We start from the raw sequence: 14,014 nt of genomic DNA, 5'->3' as shown, positions 1-14,014 counted from the left end.
AAAGTATGTCTTGTTTGGGAAATAGCTGGATTATTCACTTATCATTTACTTTTCATAGTCTGAAAAAAGCATTGTAGATTATACAGACTTAGGTTATAGGGTCATTATAAATTTCTCTTCACAGAGTCAGCAAATGTTTTTGTTGTAATAGTATTCCTGACATCCAAACGCTTACTACATAATTCTGAGTAATAAAAACTCTACAACATTAAAAGTATGTATTTACATTGTAGAAAACATGAATGAAAGTACCTTTTGATATTCCTTGATGTTAACCAGGTTGAAAGAAAATAAGTGATCCTTTGCTCCAACGTACAGCCGACTCCGTTCTTCATCCAAGAGGAAAGTATGGTAACTGGAGCTATTAGCTAGTCCATTGAAATTGATTATATTGTTGGATTCCAACATTTCTGTAAGATAAAGGTAATACTTTCCTTGATAATATGGTCAAATAAAATACAAACTTATATTTTGACTTGTATGGATTTCATTTTAGGAATTTATGCTTATGGAGTAGAAACCAGTGAAAGCGTTATGTACCTGGGCCCATGAATGTTTTTATTTCAAGTACCCAAATCCAAACTGCTTGTGAGATTCAGATCTATACAAACAAAGGTCAAAACATCAGTGAAATCGATTAAAATCCTGTATGAGGTTTTAGGTGGTAAAATTCTATCCATGTAACTCATCAACTGTTGGACAAAGTTCAGTTTTGTTCAGCCAATGAGATTTACAAGGATAAACCTGAGGATGACCAGCTGATAAAAAACAAATCTAAACACAAAACGTCCTACTTCCACCATATGAAACTTTTTCATACAGATCTGTAAGTTAGGAGAAAGGGGATAAGAATGATGAGTTGACGAGATAAAATAACATGTACAATCTCTTCTTACATGTATTATTATCTTTTCAGCTTACTGACACAGTCAGCATATTGTTCCCTTGCTTGAAATTGTGTATTTATCCATCACAAGAATAAAACTAGAGAAGATAATTTTGCTTCTGTTTAAACTCAAGAATAATTTTCTAGTTCTCCTACTCCTCACAGAGCCATTGCACTTGCCAAGGACAGGAGTTTTTTTAAGTACAAGGATCCACAGAATCCTCTTAGCTATTCACAAATATTAACAAAGACATACGCATTTTCCTGAAACTGCTTAGAAATATTTCTTCTGTCAGATAATACAGACCATAGTAGTATAAACTTTTGCGAAAACACTCTTCCTTTATTCCTTTCTACCTACATTCATATCGGGACCAAAGCTAAACCATCTCCATCATTTCAAGGCATGTCAGCATTAGTAAGTCATCGATAAGAAACTTGCCCTGTGATGACAAATCCTACGCTGTTCAAGCCCCGACCTTGTGATGTACAGAGGCAAACACGCAGTTTTAGGAGCAGGAGCAGTTCTGTTGATGCCAGTGCAGCTCCTCACACAGCACCCGTGAGGACAGATGAAAAAGGGAGCGAATACATCAGGATCCAAAGGCCGATGGCTAGAGGGCACAGCCGGACCTTCAGGCATCTAACGTTTGTGTTAGCTCTGTATGTGCAAGCCAAGGACACGTGTCGCTCCTCTCAAAACAGCTGCCAAATGCCTAGATGTCTAGGATTTGCCTAACAGTGCAGCTACCTGCCTATGACTTTTTGGTTTTCAGTAAGATCACTCCCATTTTCCACCATTACTCCAAATGATGAGTGAGCATAAGATATCATCCCCTATGCTGCTAAAAATCAAGGTGAAGCTGCTGTTAAAACAGACTTTTCTGCTTAATTTTCTTTTTAAACTAATTTTCCTTCTTCCCCCCCCCCCCTTCTTTTATTTTAACTAGAACAAGGAAGATGTTAGGTGGGGCTTTTTTGGAGCTACATAATAGTGGTACTTACAATTTTACAGAATTTCAGCACCTGCAGCTTAGTAGTTCCACAGATGCTAAACCTATTTTTTAAATACATGTATACCAGGTGAATTTTGAAGCAGGCTGATACTTTATAATGGCAAGAATTAGTAGGCAACATATTTAAGGAAGGTAAAGATAACACTAAGAGTTGCATACCATTCAGGCTATCTTTGTCCCAGTATTCTTTGCACTTACTTGGAAAAACTCTCACTAGCACCAAAACCAGTTAATTTGCATAGCAGTGTAACAAAGTGTCAGAGCATGCACTATATTTTGTTCCTTATTCTATGATTTTTCTGGATAAATATAACTATACATTTGTATTACAGAATGTTTTTTAAAACTTGTACTGCTCAAGACTTAAGTTCTTAATTTTTTTAATTTTTTTTTTTTTACTGTAACAAGAAGGAATCAAATCACCCCAAGCAGTCTTGTCAAAATAATTCTTCTGGCTTCCCGCCAAGTTCTAGAATTTGACTGTATTGTCCTCCAGTTCACTTATTTGCATTTTGTTAGAGACTTTACTAATTCTCTTTACATTGTAATGACTGATTCAGATGTTGAATGTCGACTCGCTGAATAGTGAGTGATGCAGATGATTGATTGCTTAACTTGTCTTAGAACTCTCTTGGCTAGAAATGCTTTGCTGTCATCTGTATCTGATCATTTTTCTTACAATATAGCTGTCAAAAACCTTTGTAATTTTTTCATCTTTCTTGGTTTGAACTCGCATAGGTATGATTCTGCCCTTTGTGACTGCAGCGTAAAGACAAGTGTCTGCTGAAGTCAATGTTAGACAAATGTAAAACTGATATAAATGGAAATAAGATCAGTTCGGCACACAGCTATTTGGTTTAAAACAAGCCTGATATGATTTTGCTAATGCAGAGTTCTAAATATTCACATCTACAGATGGTGATTGATGTTTTCTTTTCCTTCTAATAATCATGAAAAATGCCAGATCATAACATTGGAGTCTAAGGTTTATTACGGCCAAGAGTAAATTACATCATCGTCTTCACTGTTCATATGTCTCCACAGTATAACTTAAAAGGACCAGGTGTAGCTGTGCAGGGAAATATATATATCTTTTTTTTTCTTTAAATTTGCTGTGAGTTTTTAGTATCTGCAACATTGTTAAAGGTAACACTGGTGGGGTTTTTTGTGAACATGCAATTTAAAGTCAAACTAAAAGCTAAATCCCATTGCCTTCTCTGAGATTAAGACATTTCTCACGGGTTTTAATCCAGCATCTGTCATATTGTCCCACTATTGACTTTTGCAGGAGATGGCCAGATTTCCAGGGTCTATTGCCCGAAAGATTAGGCCTAAGCGTATTCCAAGAAGTGTATTTCAAATCATGTGAAAATCACATTTCTTCCTATCAGGAATCAGGTTGAGAATATAGGTTGAAGAGAAAAATGCCATTTGGGTGCTGATGATTCTCATTCACTACTAATTTAGTTAGGATTGAGTTACATTACAACTAAGAGGTGAAAACTTAAATAATCTCTGCAGGTCCTCTGCTGTTTATTCTAACTTACATGTATTCCTCCAGTCATACGGCTTCATATGACATTCTGCAAAGGGCTGTTGAAGAGCAAAGCAATGGCATTTGCACAATCAATACAAATTAAGTATTCCACTTCCTCAAATTCATTAGTTTCAAAGTGTTTACCCTCCAGTGTGTTTTCTGTATCCAGCCAGTGACTATTGCTGAGAGAATGACAGAAACAGCAGTGACAGGGCACATTCCCAGAAGGGCACTGACATCCATCAATTCTGTTAAGTGTTGATCAGTCATGCTGGCAAGGTACATGGCTGATCAGCACTAAAATAAACCAAGATTTACAACAAAGATTGCATTGCAATGACTAGAGGAAAATGATGAATGCCTTCAATAAGTCAATGAAATTAATACTGTCTACTATGCATACCCTAATTCTTTTCCATTTTTAGTTGTTGTTGTTCTTATTAAAGGTTGGCATATCCATGACCTATGCAGACAGAGAATGGCTGCCTGTACTTAAAGTAATTTTTTTACTTCCTCTATGCTTTGTCCAGTTATTTTTATTGCAAAGATGGTAACATTACTCCACCAGTTGTTGCAGCCAAGTACCGTTCCTTCCGTAATTGCTCAGAGAGCATTTTCTCATTTCCATTTGACACATCCTCAGCTGTAGTCATGTGTGTTGCTTTGAACAGGAATGAATGAACCCTATAAAGCTAACCACTGCACATTATGACTGTAGTATTGTCTATAAAATGCTGTATGAGGTAGATTTAGAATGGGTGGTGATATTTTGAAGGTAATAAAGACTTCATTGCTTTTGTTATTGGTGCTTGCTTCCCACATTCATTATGAGTGCTGCAGGTGGCCAAAACTAACGGTTTGAAATGCACTGTATCTTAAAAAAACATCATATTGTAATGAATTTTCACTTGTGATGATCACTGAAACCAGCTGAAGGTTGAGTTTCTCAAGGTTTGTGGGCCAGATTCTCCTACTAACCACTTCACTTTAACTACTTTTAATTCACAGTCCTGACTTGCCTGCTCCACCTTACTCTCCTTACTCTGCCAGTGCTTAAGCTTGAAGTATTTGACCTTTTTCAGTGTGCCTTTCTGTAGACTCTGCATGGGCTGTCTTCCATTAACTGATGTTTCTGTTGATCCAGTCTGACTTGTGTCAGAACATTCACACTGCCAGACCAAGCTGGCAAATTTACAGAAGAAAACCAGTCCCTAACTCTTGCCTTCCTTTTAATACATGCTTATTTAATTTGCTAATGGAATTGCAACTTAATAGTATGTATACACATAGAGGGCCAAATTCCTGCAGTGAAATCCATGGAGATATGCATGCACAAGGAATGTAGATTTGTTTTATTTTTATGGCACTTTTTTCATTAAAGAATAAGCCAGAAAACCACAGCTATAACTAAGATGAATACAGTCAGGCAGATCCTGAGGTTTGCTTTATCCATGGTTGGTATTCCACTGTAAACCTTGCTTTATGTCTGTGTTCCTTCAGCAGAGTTTGTCAAGAGGAGAACATAACAAAAGAAAACCATCTTATTTTTTACTTATCTACTACCAGGCAAACTACCTTTTTAGTGAGAGGGTGTTTGTCTGTGTAACAAGTTAGAAAATTGGTGAGCTTTGGCCTGAGTTCCTGTTACAGACTTCACAATAACATGCCAGCCAAGATTATTTTTGTTGATAAGGATCAAAGGGCCACATCAATTTCTAGAAAATTCAGAGGAAAGGTCTCCCAGTTTCCTCACTAGGACTCAGATCTGCCCTGTCCTATTACTGGTGACTCCGCAAAGTGACTGGATTATGCAGGCAGTTCTGCTCGTCATAACACGCTTGTGAATCAAATGAGTGGGTTGCTGGTTGCACAAAATTCGCGACCTTCATTCCTTTGCCAGCAACGATAAGATCTCACTATTTATCTACTAGCGGTAGATAAAAGATGAGTCAATGCGTATTATGCCATCAAACAGGGTTTTGCTGAATTGTGAGCAATGCCTCCCACAACGTCATGCTAGAACATTTCCTTCTTCTCTCGCCAGGGTTTTACTTTGGCTACAGAGTATCAGGTGGCCGCATGTTTGCACATGCATTTGTTGCTTACACAGATGCATATTGTGCCTGTTCTATATATCAGCATGTATATCTGTCTAAATAATCCCGGGTATAAATTAGTAATTTCTCTCTGAGTGATTACGTGCTGAAATCTAAGATACTAATTCTACAGCGCAAGGGAAGAAGTGGATATTTTAACTTCCAACCTCTCCTGTAGCCTCACCGTTTTATTGCTCTGCGTGTAGATGGTGAAGCCAGTCCCTGTCAAACAGTTAAGGAAAAGGCAGGGACTGGCAGGATATCAAGACAGCTTCCTGCAAGGCATTAGCCAGCAGCGCTTATTTGGCAAAATCAGGGATATAAGTACCAGATTCGTTGTGAGTCCATTCCCCATCTGAAAACGACAACGGTTGTCATGCATACAGCGGGGTGTTTCAGTAGGGTATTTCCATGTATTATAAAAGTTGACAGAAACTAACTCATATGAGTGCTTGTCAGGTGTCTGAAATCAGGTGAGCTTGACCCCATCCCAAGTCTAATGCTTAGTAACACGGCCAACGGCCCGAAGGGTAACGTCTTTCCCCCTCATCCGCCCAGGATTTGACTACTGTATACCTCAATTACTTTCTCTCACCTACACCTCAGACATGACTGGGACCTTCAGATCTAGTCCTTAGTGAGGAGAATGGCTCAGCCACACACTCTAAGAAAAAATAAGAAACTTGCTAACAGTCTATGGTATAATTCAAACTTCTGCAAAGTAATTAATTAAAACAAAGTACAGCTAATTTATCCATTGTTTAATATTTAACCTGAGAAAAAAGAAAAAAATAATTGCAGAAACTTTTGTTAGATCTTCTACTCTAACTGGTCAGGCTATCAGTCTTTTAGTAACATCCAAACTGTTCCAATATTTCCAAATTATTTTTAGCAATTAGCATTTGATTTCATATTAGGAGCAGAAGAAAAAAGACACAGAAAAATTTTCAAGTTTCCCCTCAAAAACTTATGCTTTCTCATAATTTTAGAATTATGCTGCTTGGGAATATCAGAAAGTGATCAGTTTTATCTGAAATGAAACAAAACCCAGGTTTATAAAGTGTATGAGATCACATAGTGCAATAAGTCGTTTATCCATTTTTAGAAATGTAACAAGAAAACTTTTGTAATCAGCACCTTTGGGTTTTTGCTACATTATGAGCCAGAAAAACTTGAAACTACACAGCATTTGTTGTTGATGGCAATTCAGTGTTATTGTAATTTGAATGAGATAAATCACTGGGAGAAAAGGGAGGGTTATCTTATCAGTAATCAAAATCCAAAATAATTGGAACAGAGCCACTCACAGCTGTTCAATCAGTCCTAGCTTTCATCCTCTTCACCTACCTTATCATAACAGTTGCCAATCACCTGGTTTCACTGAACTCTACTAGAAGGAGAAAGAAAAGAACCCTTTTTTTTTGCTGTAAAACTTCTGTTTCTGGAAGAACTTGTAGTTCCCTGAACTATGTTTTCATTACAATTTATCAATTAGAAGTAGCTAGGACAAGATATACAGTTTTTAGTGCACTCATGATGTAAACCAAGCATTTTAAATGAAACACTCCTGCCTACCTTCCACTGCAGCAAAGAAAACCTGAAGGCCATGAGTATAGTTTGATTAAAACCAGATACTTTGAAGAAGGAATGTTGCACCAATGTTTTCTTTCAGTTGCACCGGCATAAGCATGGACTCCTTTGACTCCAAAATACTGATGCATATGTTTTTTATACTGTAAAACTGAGAGAAGATTTTAGCTCATTAATGTCAGCGCTATTTAGCTACATGACAACCCTTAAAAGTGTTCTTGATTTGAATAATTGAAGGGGTCACATGATATTTCAAAGACACCTGTTTTCCCTTTATTATTTGCAATTTTTGTCCTTTTTGTCTCGGAAAGTGAATCCAGATTATCCCTACTGCTCAGTTGTTTTCTTATAAAACTTATGAAATATTAACCTCTGAGCTAAACAAAGACTTGTAAAGCTTGATTTCATATATCTGTAAAATTATTGTAGCATCCCATATTATGAATTTGGCTTTGTGAGAAAGGTTATGGCACATCCTTAACTGTGAACTTCACAGGTATTTAAGCACAACAGTATAAAATCACAGACAATATATATTACCTGTAGCATTTTTTTGTGTGTGATGAATCAGGCAGGAATACATGAAAAGACACCAGGACCTGGTTTTACTAAGCAGTTATCTGTCAAAGGGAAAATTTATCTGGCTTAAGATTTGAATAGGTAACATCTTTGCTACCTCCCTTTTGTGCTGGTATAAGGAATGCACAGGAGAAATAATGGAAGTGACGCATTGTACCAATGAGCCCCCAGTTATTAAGAGCAACAGCTGTAACTCTCACGGTTTCCTAAAACGGAGCAAAATAATGTGGCAAAATACTGAGCTAATGAGAATGGTTTCTAAACATGTTAACTCAAATAGTAGAAACACTGTAGCCACATTAACACATCACTCTACTTCAGTGAGCTTGGTTAGCTCAACGTGGCACGGCATGACCCTATAAACTGCACCATCTTCTGAGCTAGCACGGGTAAACAGCCAGCTAAATCCCATTCATTAAGTAGCTCAGTTATCACATCTAGTTAGCAGTTCATCAGTTCTCAACCATTTGTATGATACTGCTGCAAAGTTAGTCTTCAACAAGCAAAACCGGTACTGGTTATCAAGAAAGCGGAATTGTGGGTAGTTGTCACTTCAAGGATTACCTTATATATAAAGAGTGCCATCCTTGTCTCATTAAATATCATATCACAGAGGCATGAACACCTTTTCAATGACTAAAAGCACAGATAGGTGTTTTCCCAGGGCACAAATGTATTTCATTTGGCCAAGCGGCGATGAGATTGGAAGACTGTCATGTCCTACCCACTGCATGGCCTATCCACATGTCGGGTCCAAGTGTAGCATGGAGCACAGTTTTTACTCATGGGCTGTTCCCCAAAACAGCAAGATACAGAATTCCAGTTCATGAACTTTTTCTCACACAACAAAAGCAAAGCAGGAAAGGAACTGTCGCTCTATAGGCACACCTACTTGCTCAAAGTATTGACCATGCTGCAGTATAGACACACCTGAGCTAGCCTGAAACTCGCTCGTGTACTTGTAGTGTCTAACAACACTGGCTAAGAGGCCAGAAAAGGTTAATTGATTTTGCTCCTCATCTAACTGTGCCTCAGTGAAGCTGCATGTTGAATGACTAGGGTGTTACATCAAGCTAAGCAGGCAAGCTACTTTGCAGTTAGCTCAGGGGATATAACTATACTTTGTCATAATCATGATAATGAATGAAAGTCAGATACATTCACTGCAAAGACAAAATGTCTAAATGCTGGGTTTTGCACAACTACAGTTTGAGAAGTTTTAGGTTTATTTATTTATATTTAAAGTCAGTTCCTCTTCCAAAGAACCTTTATTTCTGAAAATACTTCTCAGGTGAAAATAAAACTGTCTGTGTAATGTCAAAACCTGTCAAGATGTTTGGGGACTATTAAGCAACAAACTACTTAAAATACCATGACATTTGAGAAAATTTCTTTCCAAAAAGCTGGCCTAGTGAGAAGGTCAGTTCATTTTTTTCACATTCACCTCTTAACAACACTGTCCTTTATTCTAAATTCCTAGCAATTGAACCTGAAAGTCCAAAATCCAGTCAGTGTCTTTATGATACACATACCACCGACAATTAGGAATCAAAAGTAACAATATTGTCAATAAGTGTGTTGGAGTTGCAGTTGTGATAAAAAAAAATCCTTCCTCCTGCAAGTGTATACCTTTTTCAGGGCAAAGAGTATTAAAGCTTTTTCTAACTCTTAAAGAAATCTTGGTTTCAGGTGCCAAACCAACGTACTTCAAAGACAAGTGAGCTCATTTAAAAGAATTAATAAATATGAGGTGCTAAGTTTGTTAGGGATATCAGGGGAAATTTTCAAAAAGCCCAGTGGTTCTATTTTCAAGTGTGACTTTGGTATTTGACAACCAAGTTACCATTGACTCTTGGTGAGCCTTACGGGGTAGGTCCGTGAAGGATTTAGATGTCAAATTCGAGACAGTGTGAGACAGAGGGTAACCTGCAGTGGGTCAGCCATCAGTGAGTGAGGGTGTGAATTCTTTCACTGGCATAAGAGGCTGCAAGAGAGAGTGTCTCTCTACAGCCTAAAATACTGTGATGTAGGGGAAAATCCAGCAGAGGTAGATTCGGTCTGAAATTAAACAAGTCCTCCTTTGAGATAATTTTTTTTTTTTTATTACTGAGCTGACAATATAAAACTGCACAAAGTATTTACTAAGGTGAATTAATTAACATGCACAGTAGGGTTAGGAAGCTTCCCTGGTAATTTAGCTGCATATGCAAAATTACGAAATAAAATAAGTAGTACTTGAGTTTTCAGAACTTCAAGGACAGATTTATGATGGAAAATCCATTTGACCTGCTTCAAAAAAAGGTCTCTTGATGCTTGAAAATAATGTATGAAACTCTTGTGTCTATCTGTCTAACAACTCCTCAAAGTCCTGTGATTAATAAGATGCAAATAGACTTTGGGGTAGTTCTGCTTGTAGGTAAATCATTACGTTTTATATAGCAGCTGGCTTAGATGGACTGTGTCCAGCTTTTCTTATATGGGTACAAATCAGTGACCTCATATTTTCAATTTCAGACATAGCTATCAACACTCCTTCTGTTAAAATTTGCTTTTGCAGAGTGGGATCCACCCTTCACTTTGATCATATATCCAGGACTTCAAAGAATTGTCTTTTCACATTAATAGAACGGATGAGTAAAATTCATGCTTGGATTTACATCCTTCTCTCTTCTGATAACTCTTGTTTCTTCTAATCCACAGGGGAGGGTTTGGATGAATTTCAGCAAGGGGCTGAAAGAACTGGCTGAAGTTAAGCAGTCTTTGTAGCTCACATATAGATACACACAGCTCTGTTAGTGCACTTTAATAGAAGCAAAATAAAGGAGGGACTTCTAACCACTGACCCTCCTTGCACAGAATTTGGTGCCAAAATAGAGTAAGTGATGATGCCCAATTTTGCTCTTTATTTACCCTAATGAAAAGCAATGGAGTTACACCATGGATAAAAGAATCTGATTGCTGTGGTTCTGCAATGTGTGGCATATATTTAGTGCCCATTACATTAAATATTACTTCAAACCAGTTACCATTATTTATCAAATGCTTCCAGTAGTACCTACAATCTGTTAGGTTAGGTTCCATACATTGAAAAGGAATTTCCAGTTCTTCCCTTCCATCCAAATGTCATAAACATAATTAATAATCAAACAGCAGCAAAGCCCCCAATACTATTTTTCAACTCAAAGTGAATTTTCTCATGCTTAATGCCGCTCTATCAAAGTTTTACATTTCTTTCAGGTTACACAAACCAAACTAGCTCTACTTTCAATGTTTTTGTAATTATTACACACTTAAATGGGGAACAAGAAATTTCTAATTAACTGCTAGATTCAAAATGGAAAATAAACCTTAAACACAATTTTTACATAATCTTCTGGATTCTAGGCATACTCCAAAGGGGCCGGGAGGAGTGCACTTCTACCTAAAATTTCATGACGTGCAAGCAACCTTTGAACTGTAATTCTGATAACACCAGGAAATTATAGTGTAAAGTGCTTTAACTAGTTTTAAAATCTCCCCAAAAATGTGTTAATCCACTTCACATAACACACAGTTAAGCTACGGAAATTCTTGACATGGGCTGTTGTAGATGGTAAAATTGTTTATAGTTTCAAGAAGCAAAGTGATAAGATCAAGAAAAAGAAATCCTTAAAAGGCTATTAAATTTAGAGACACAACCTTTAGCTCACCAAGTTCCTGAAATTCAAATTGTAGGAGACTTAGAAAGTATTCTAGAGAACTATCACTATCTGACCTAACCCTGTTATCTTCTCCTGCTATAGAGAAGCCCTATTAAGGAAAGCCCATATTATGTGTTTGCTTTGGCTGTTGTTGGAGACAGCATATTTCCCTCCTAGTAATGTGTGGATAAAAGTGCAGCCATGACTTGAGCCTTGAGAAGAAAAGTCAAGCTGCAAGACATGAAATGTAATTGAGCAAAATATCTGCTGCCACTCCCTTCTCACCTGGACCATGCTCTGTGGCTGCCAATGGAGTCTCCCTGACCCGTCCTCGTCCCCACTCTGTCTCCCCTCCTCAAAGTCTTTGGGGCCACCCCGGGTGAGTGGAATTATTTGCAAACAACTTCATTTCACGCTGATTGAATCCACCTTCTGTAACAGCGTTTCAACCTCTAATTCCTTCTAAATACCTTTTGTTTTGAAATAACTTGTCCATATTTGATCTTTTAAGTGAACACCAGAACGACCCATCAGCAATTTCCAGTAGAGATGGAAGAGGGAAAGTGAGTGGATTATCAGCACTCAGGTAGCACCTGCTGCCTGGCTGGGCTTAATGCATGACAAGATTTGGATACAACTTTGCGGTGCTTGACCTCAGAGCACAAGTTCATTTGCTTAAAGACAAGTCAATGTAAATATAGTTGGATTTGTTTGAACACCAAATCACCTGGTGCATGAGGCTCTATTTAGAGCAGCCTCAGAAGGGAATTCAAAGATAATGAAAGTAACTTTAGGATGTTTTGACTCCAAGCACACTCAGCCAGTCCCATCTGAACCAGCTCATAATGGGTTCCTGGTGGATGCTATCAGTGAACTGGCCAAACTGCAGCGTGCCCAGCCACATCTCCTCCCACCTTCTGCAGCAAATGTCAGTAAGAGAGAGGTGACATGCATATAAATTACAATTGAAAAAGTGAAAATACTGTTCCAAAAGTAACAAAACCAAGCAATATCTTGTTCAATGAAATTAACTGGGAGGGGATGGGGGGAAAGCTGGTGTGACTGCCTACCATGCTTCAAATTAATCTGTTCCCGGTTAATTTTTTTAAATTCTTTTCCTCTCTCTGTGTACTAGCTTAGGAGATGGAGTCCACACCACTGATCCTAGGTGTCTCGTCAACCTAAATAAATGTTAGTTTATTCACTGCATCAACACAATAGCGTCATTATTCTCAGCGTTAGAGTCAGGAATAAAGTTCAGTGGAATTTTGTATCAGGGAAGGAAAATAATGAAAGTTTTGTTTCTGAGGCCTCAGTGGAATATCAGTGAGAACCAGTATATAATTTTTTGCTCAAACCACAACAACTGCGGTTTTCTTACCAAGACAGAGATCAGAGATCACATTCATATCATTTACTTCGGGTCCCTGTCAGAACAGAAGCCTTTAGAGGATAACCTATAGACTGAAGGTATTAATGAAATGGCCCAGGCACACTGAAGCGGAAAGCATGGTTTGCCTTCTTTTCTTTATTATGTAAAATGAGAATTAGCAAAACATAACAATTTCTGCAAAATGTACTGCAAATTTTAATTTAGCTCATTGTTTCACACTCTACATTTCTTTGCACTTTGATTTAGAACAGGACCATTCTTCACCTGAATTCAGGAAACATTCTCCATTGGCACCAGATTGCCACGCCTGCACAATGAGTTTAATGAATTGCTTACGCAGGTTGTGTAGCCTCAGTGTAAGTTTGGTTTATGTAAAGGACACATTAAAAATTGGAATGTTTGGGGGGAAAAGACAGGGCACTTTCCACTTACCCTTCCAGACCCAATGGTATTATTCATTCTCAGCAGCTCTGCCGGTTATTCTGCTAATTTCCCTCCAAAAGAATGCTCCTTTGGGTGCAATATTCAAGTGTATATGTATGTCAACTGCCGCACAGGCTTCCAAATGCCCACATTGATCCAAGATACCATGAGTCACTGTTGACAGATGAGGAACATTCACACAAAACCCCTGCTGAAAGTTAAAGGAGAACTCACATTTTTCCTTGATGGTCACACACTAACACATTGCGGTTAATGGTATACTCCAGAGATTTGCCAAAAAAAAATTAAAAATAATATTTCAAAGTTGCAATTCACCTAAAATTGAACAGGACACTGATTCAGTGTTTCCAAATTAAAGCAACACTGGGTGGTTCCAAATAAATTCCAAAGAGCCAGATTTCAGCTGATAGAGATTGGTATAAATCTTGCTCTATTGCTTTTAGTAAACCCAAATTAATTTACAGCAGATGTGGATATAACTTAAAGTCTTAAAGTGAAGTGTACTAAGTGTGTCTCTAAAACTCCTTATCATCTAGCAGGATTTTGATTAAATCTGGAATAAACTAACATCACAATAAACTTTCTACATGTTTATAATGTTTGAAGACTAAGTAATACCCAAGAAAGACATTACAAAGCAGCATCATGACATTCTGTTGCAGACTGCATTCATACTTCTAAAATAGCTGGGGAAATGACTCCTTGTTTTGATGATGAAGAGGTTTCCTATTGACACATACATATTGGAAAATCTTCAAGAATGGCTATCTCACAGTCTTGAAACCAGTGAATC

At 37.7% G+C, this 14,014-nt stretch overlaps 1 protein-coding gene across 1 annotated transcript in view; it reads right to left on the bottom strand.

The window, feature by feature from the left end:
* The window catches only part of SEMA3A (semaphorin 3A), a 167,324-nt gene that overhangs the window by 118,076 nt on the left and 35,234 nt on the right, over positions 1-14,014 (bottom strand). Inside the window, exon 2 of the mRNA XM_059817251.1 lies at positions 253-410. Coding sequence (XP_059673234.1) covers positions 253-410 — 158 coding nt within the window. The remainder of the gene's footprint in view (positions 1-252; positions 411-14,014) is intronic.

The sequence above is a fragment of the Gavia stellata genome, chromosome 4 (genome assembly GCF_030936135.1).
Source record: "Gavia stellata isolate bGavSte3 chromosome 4, bGavSte3.hap2, whole genome shotgun sequence".
Classification (NCBI taxonomy): Eukaryota; Metazoa; Chordata; class Aves; order Gaviiformes; family Gaviidae; genus Gavia; species Gavia stellata.
This window is presented reverse-complemented; position numbering and strand designations above follow the sequence as displayed.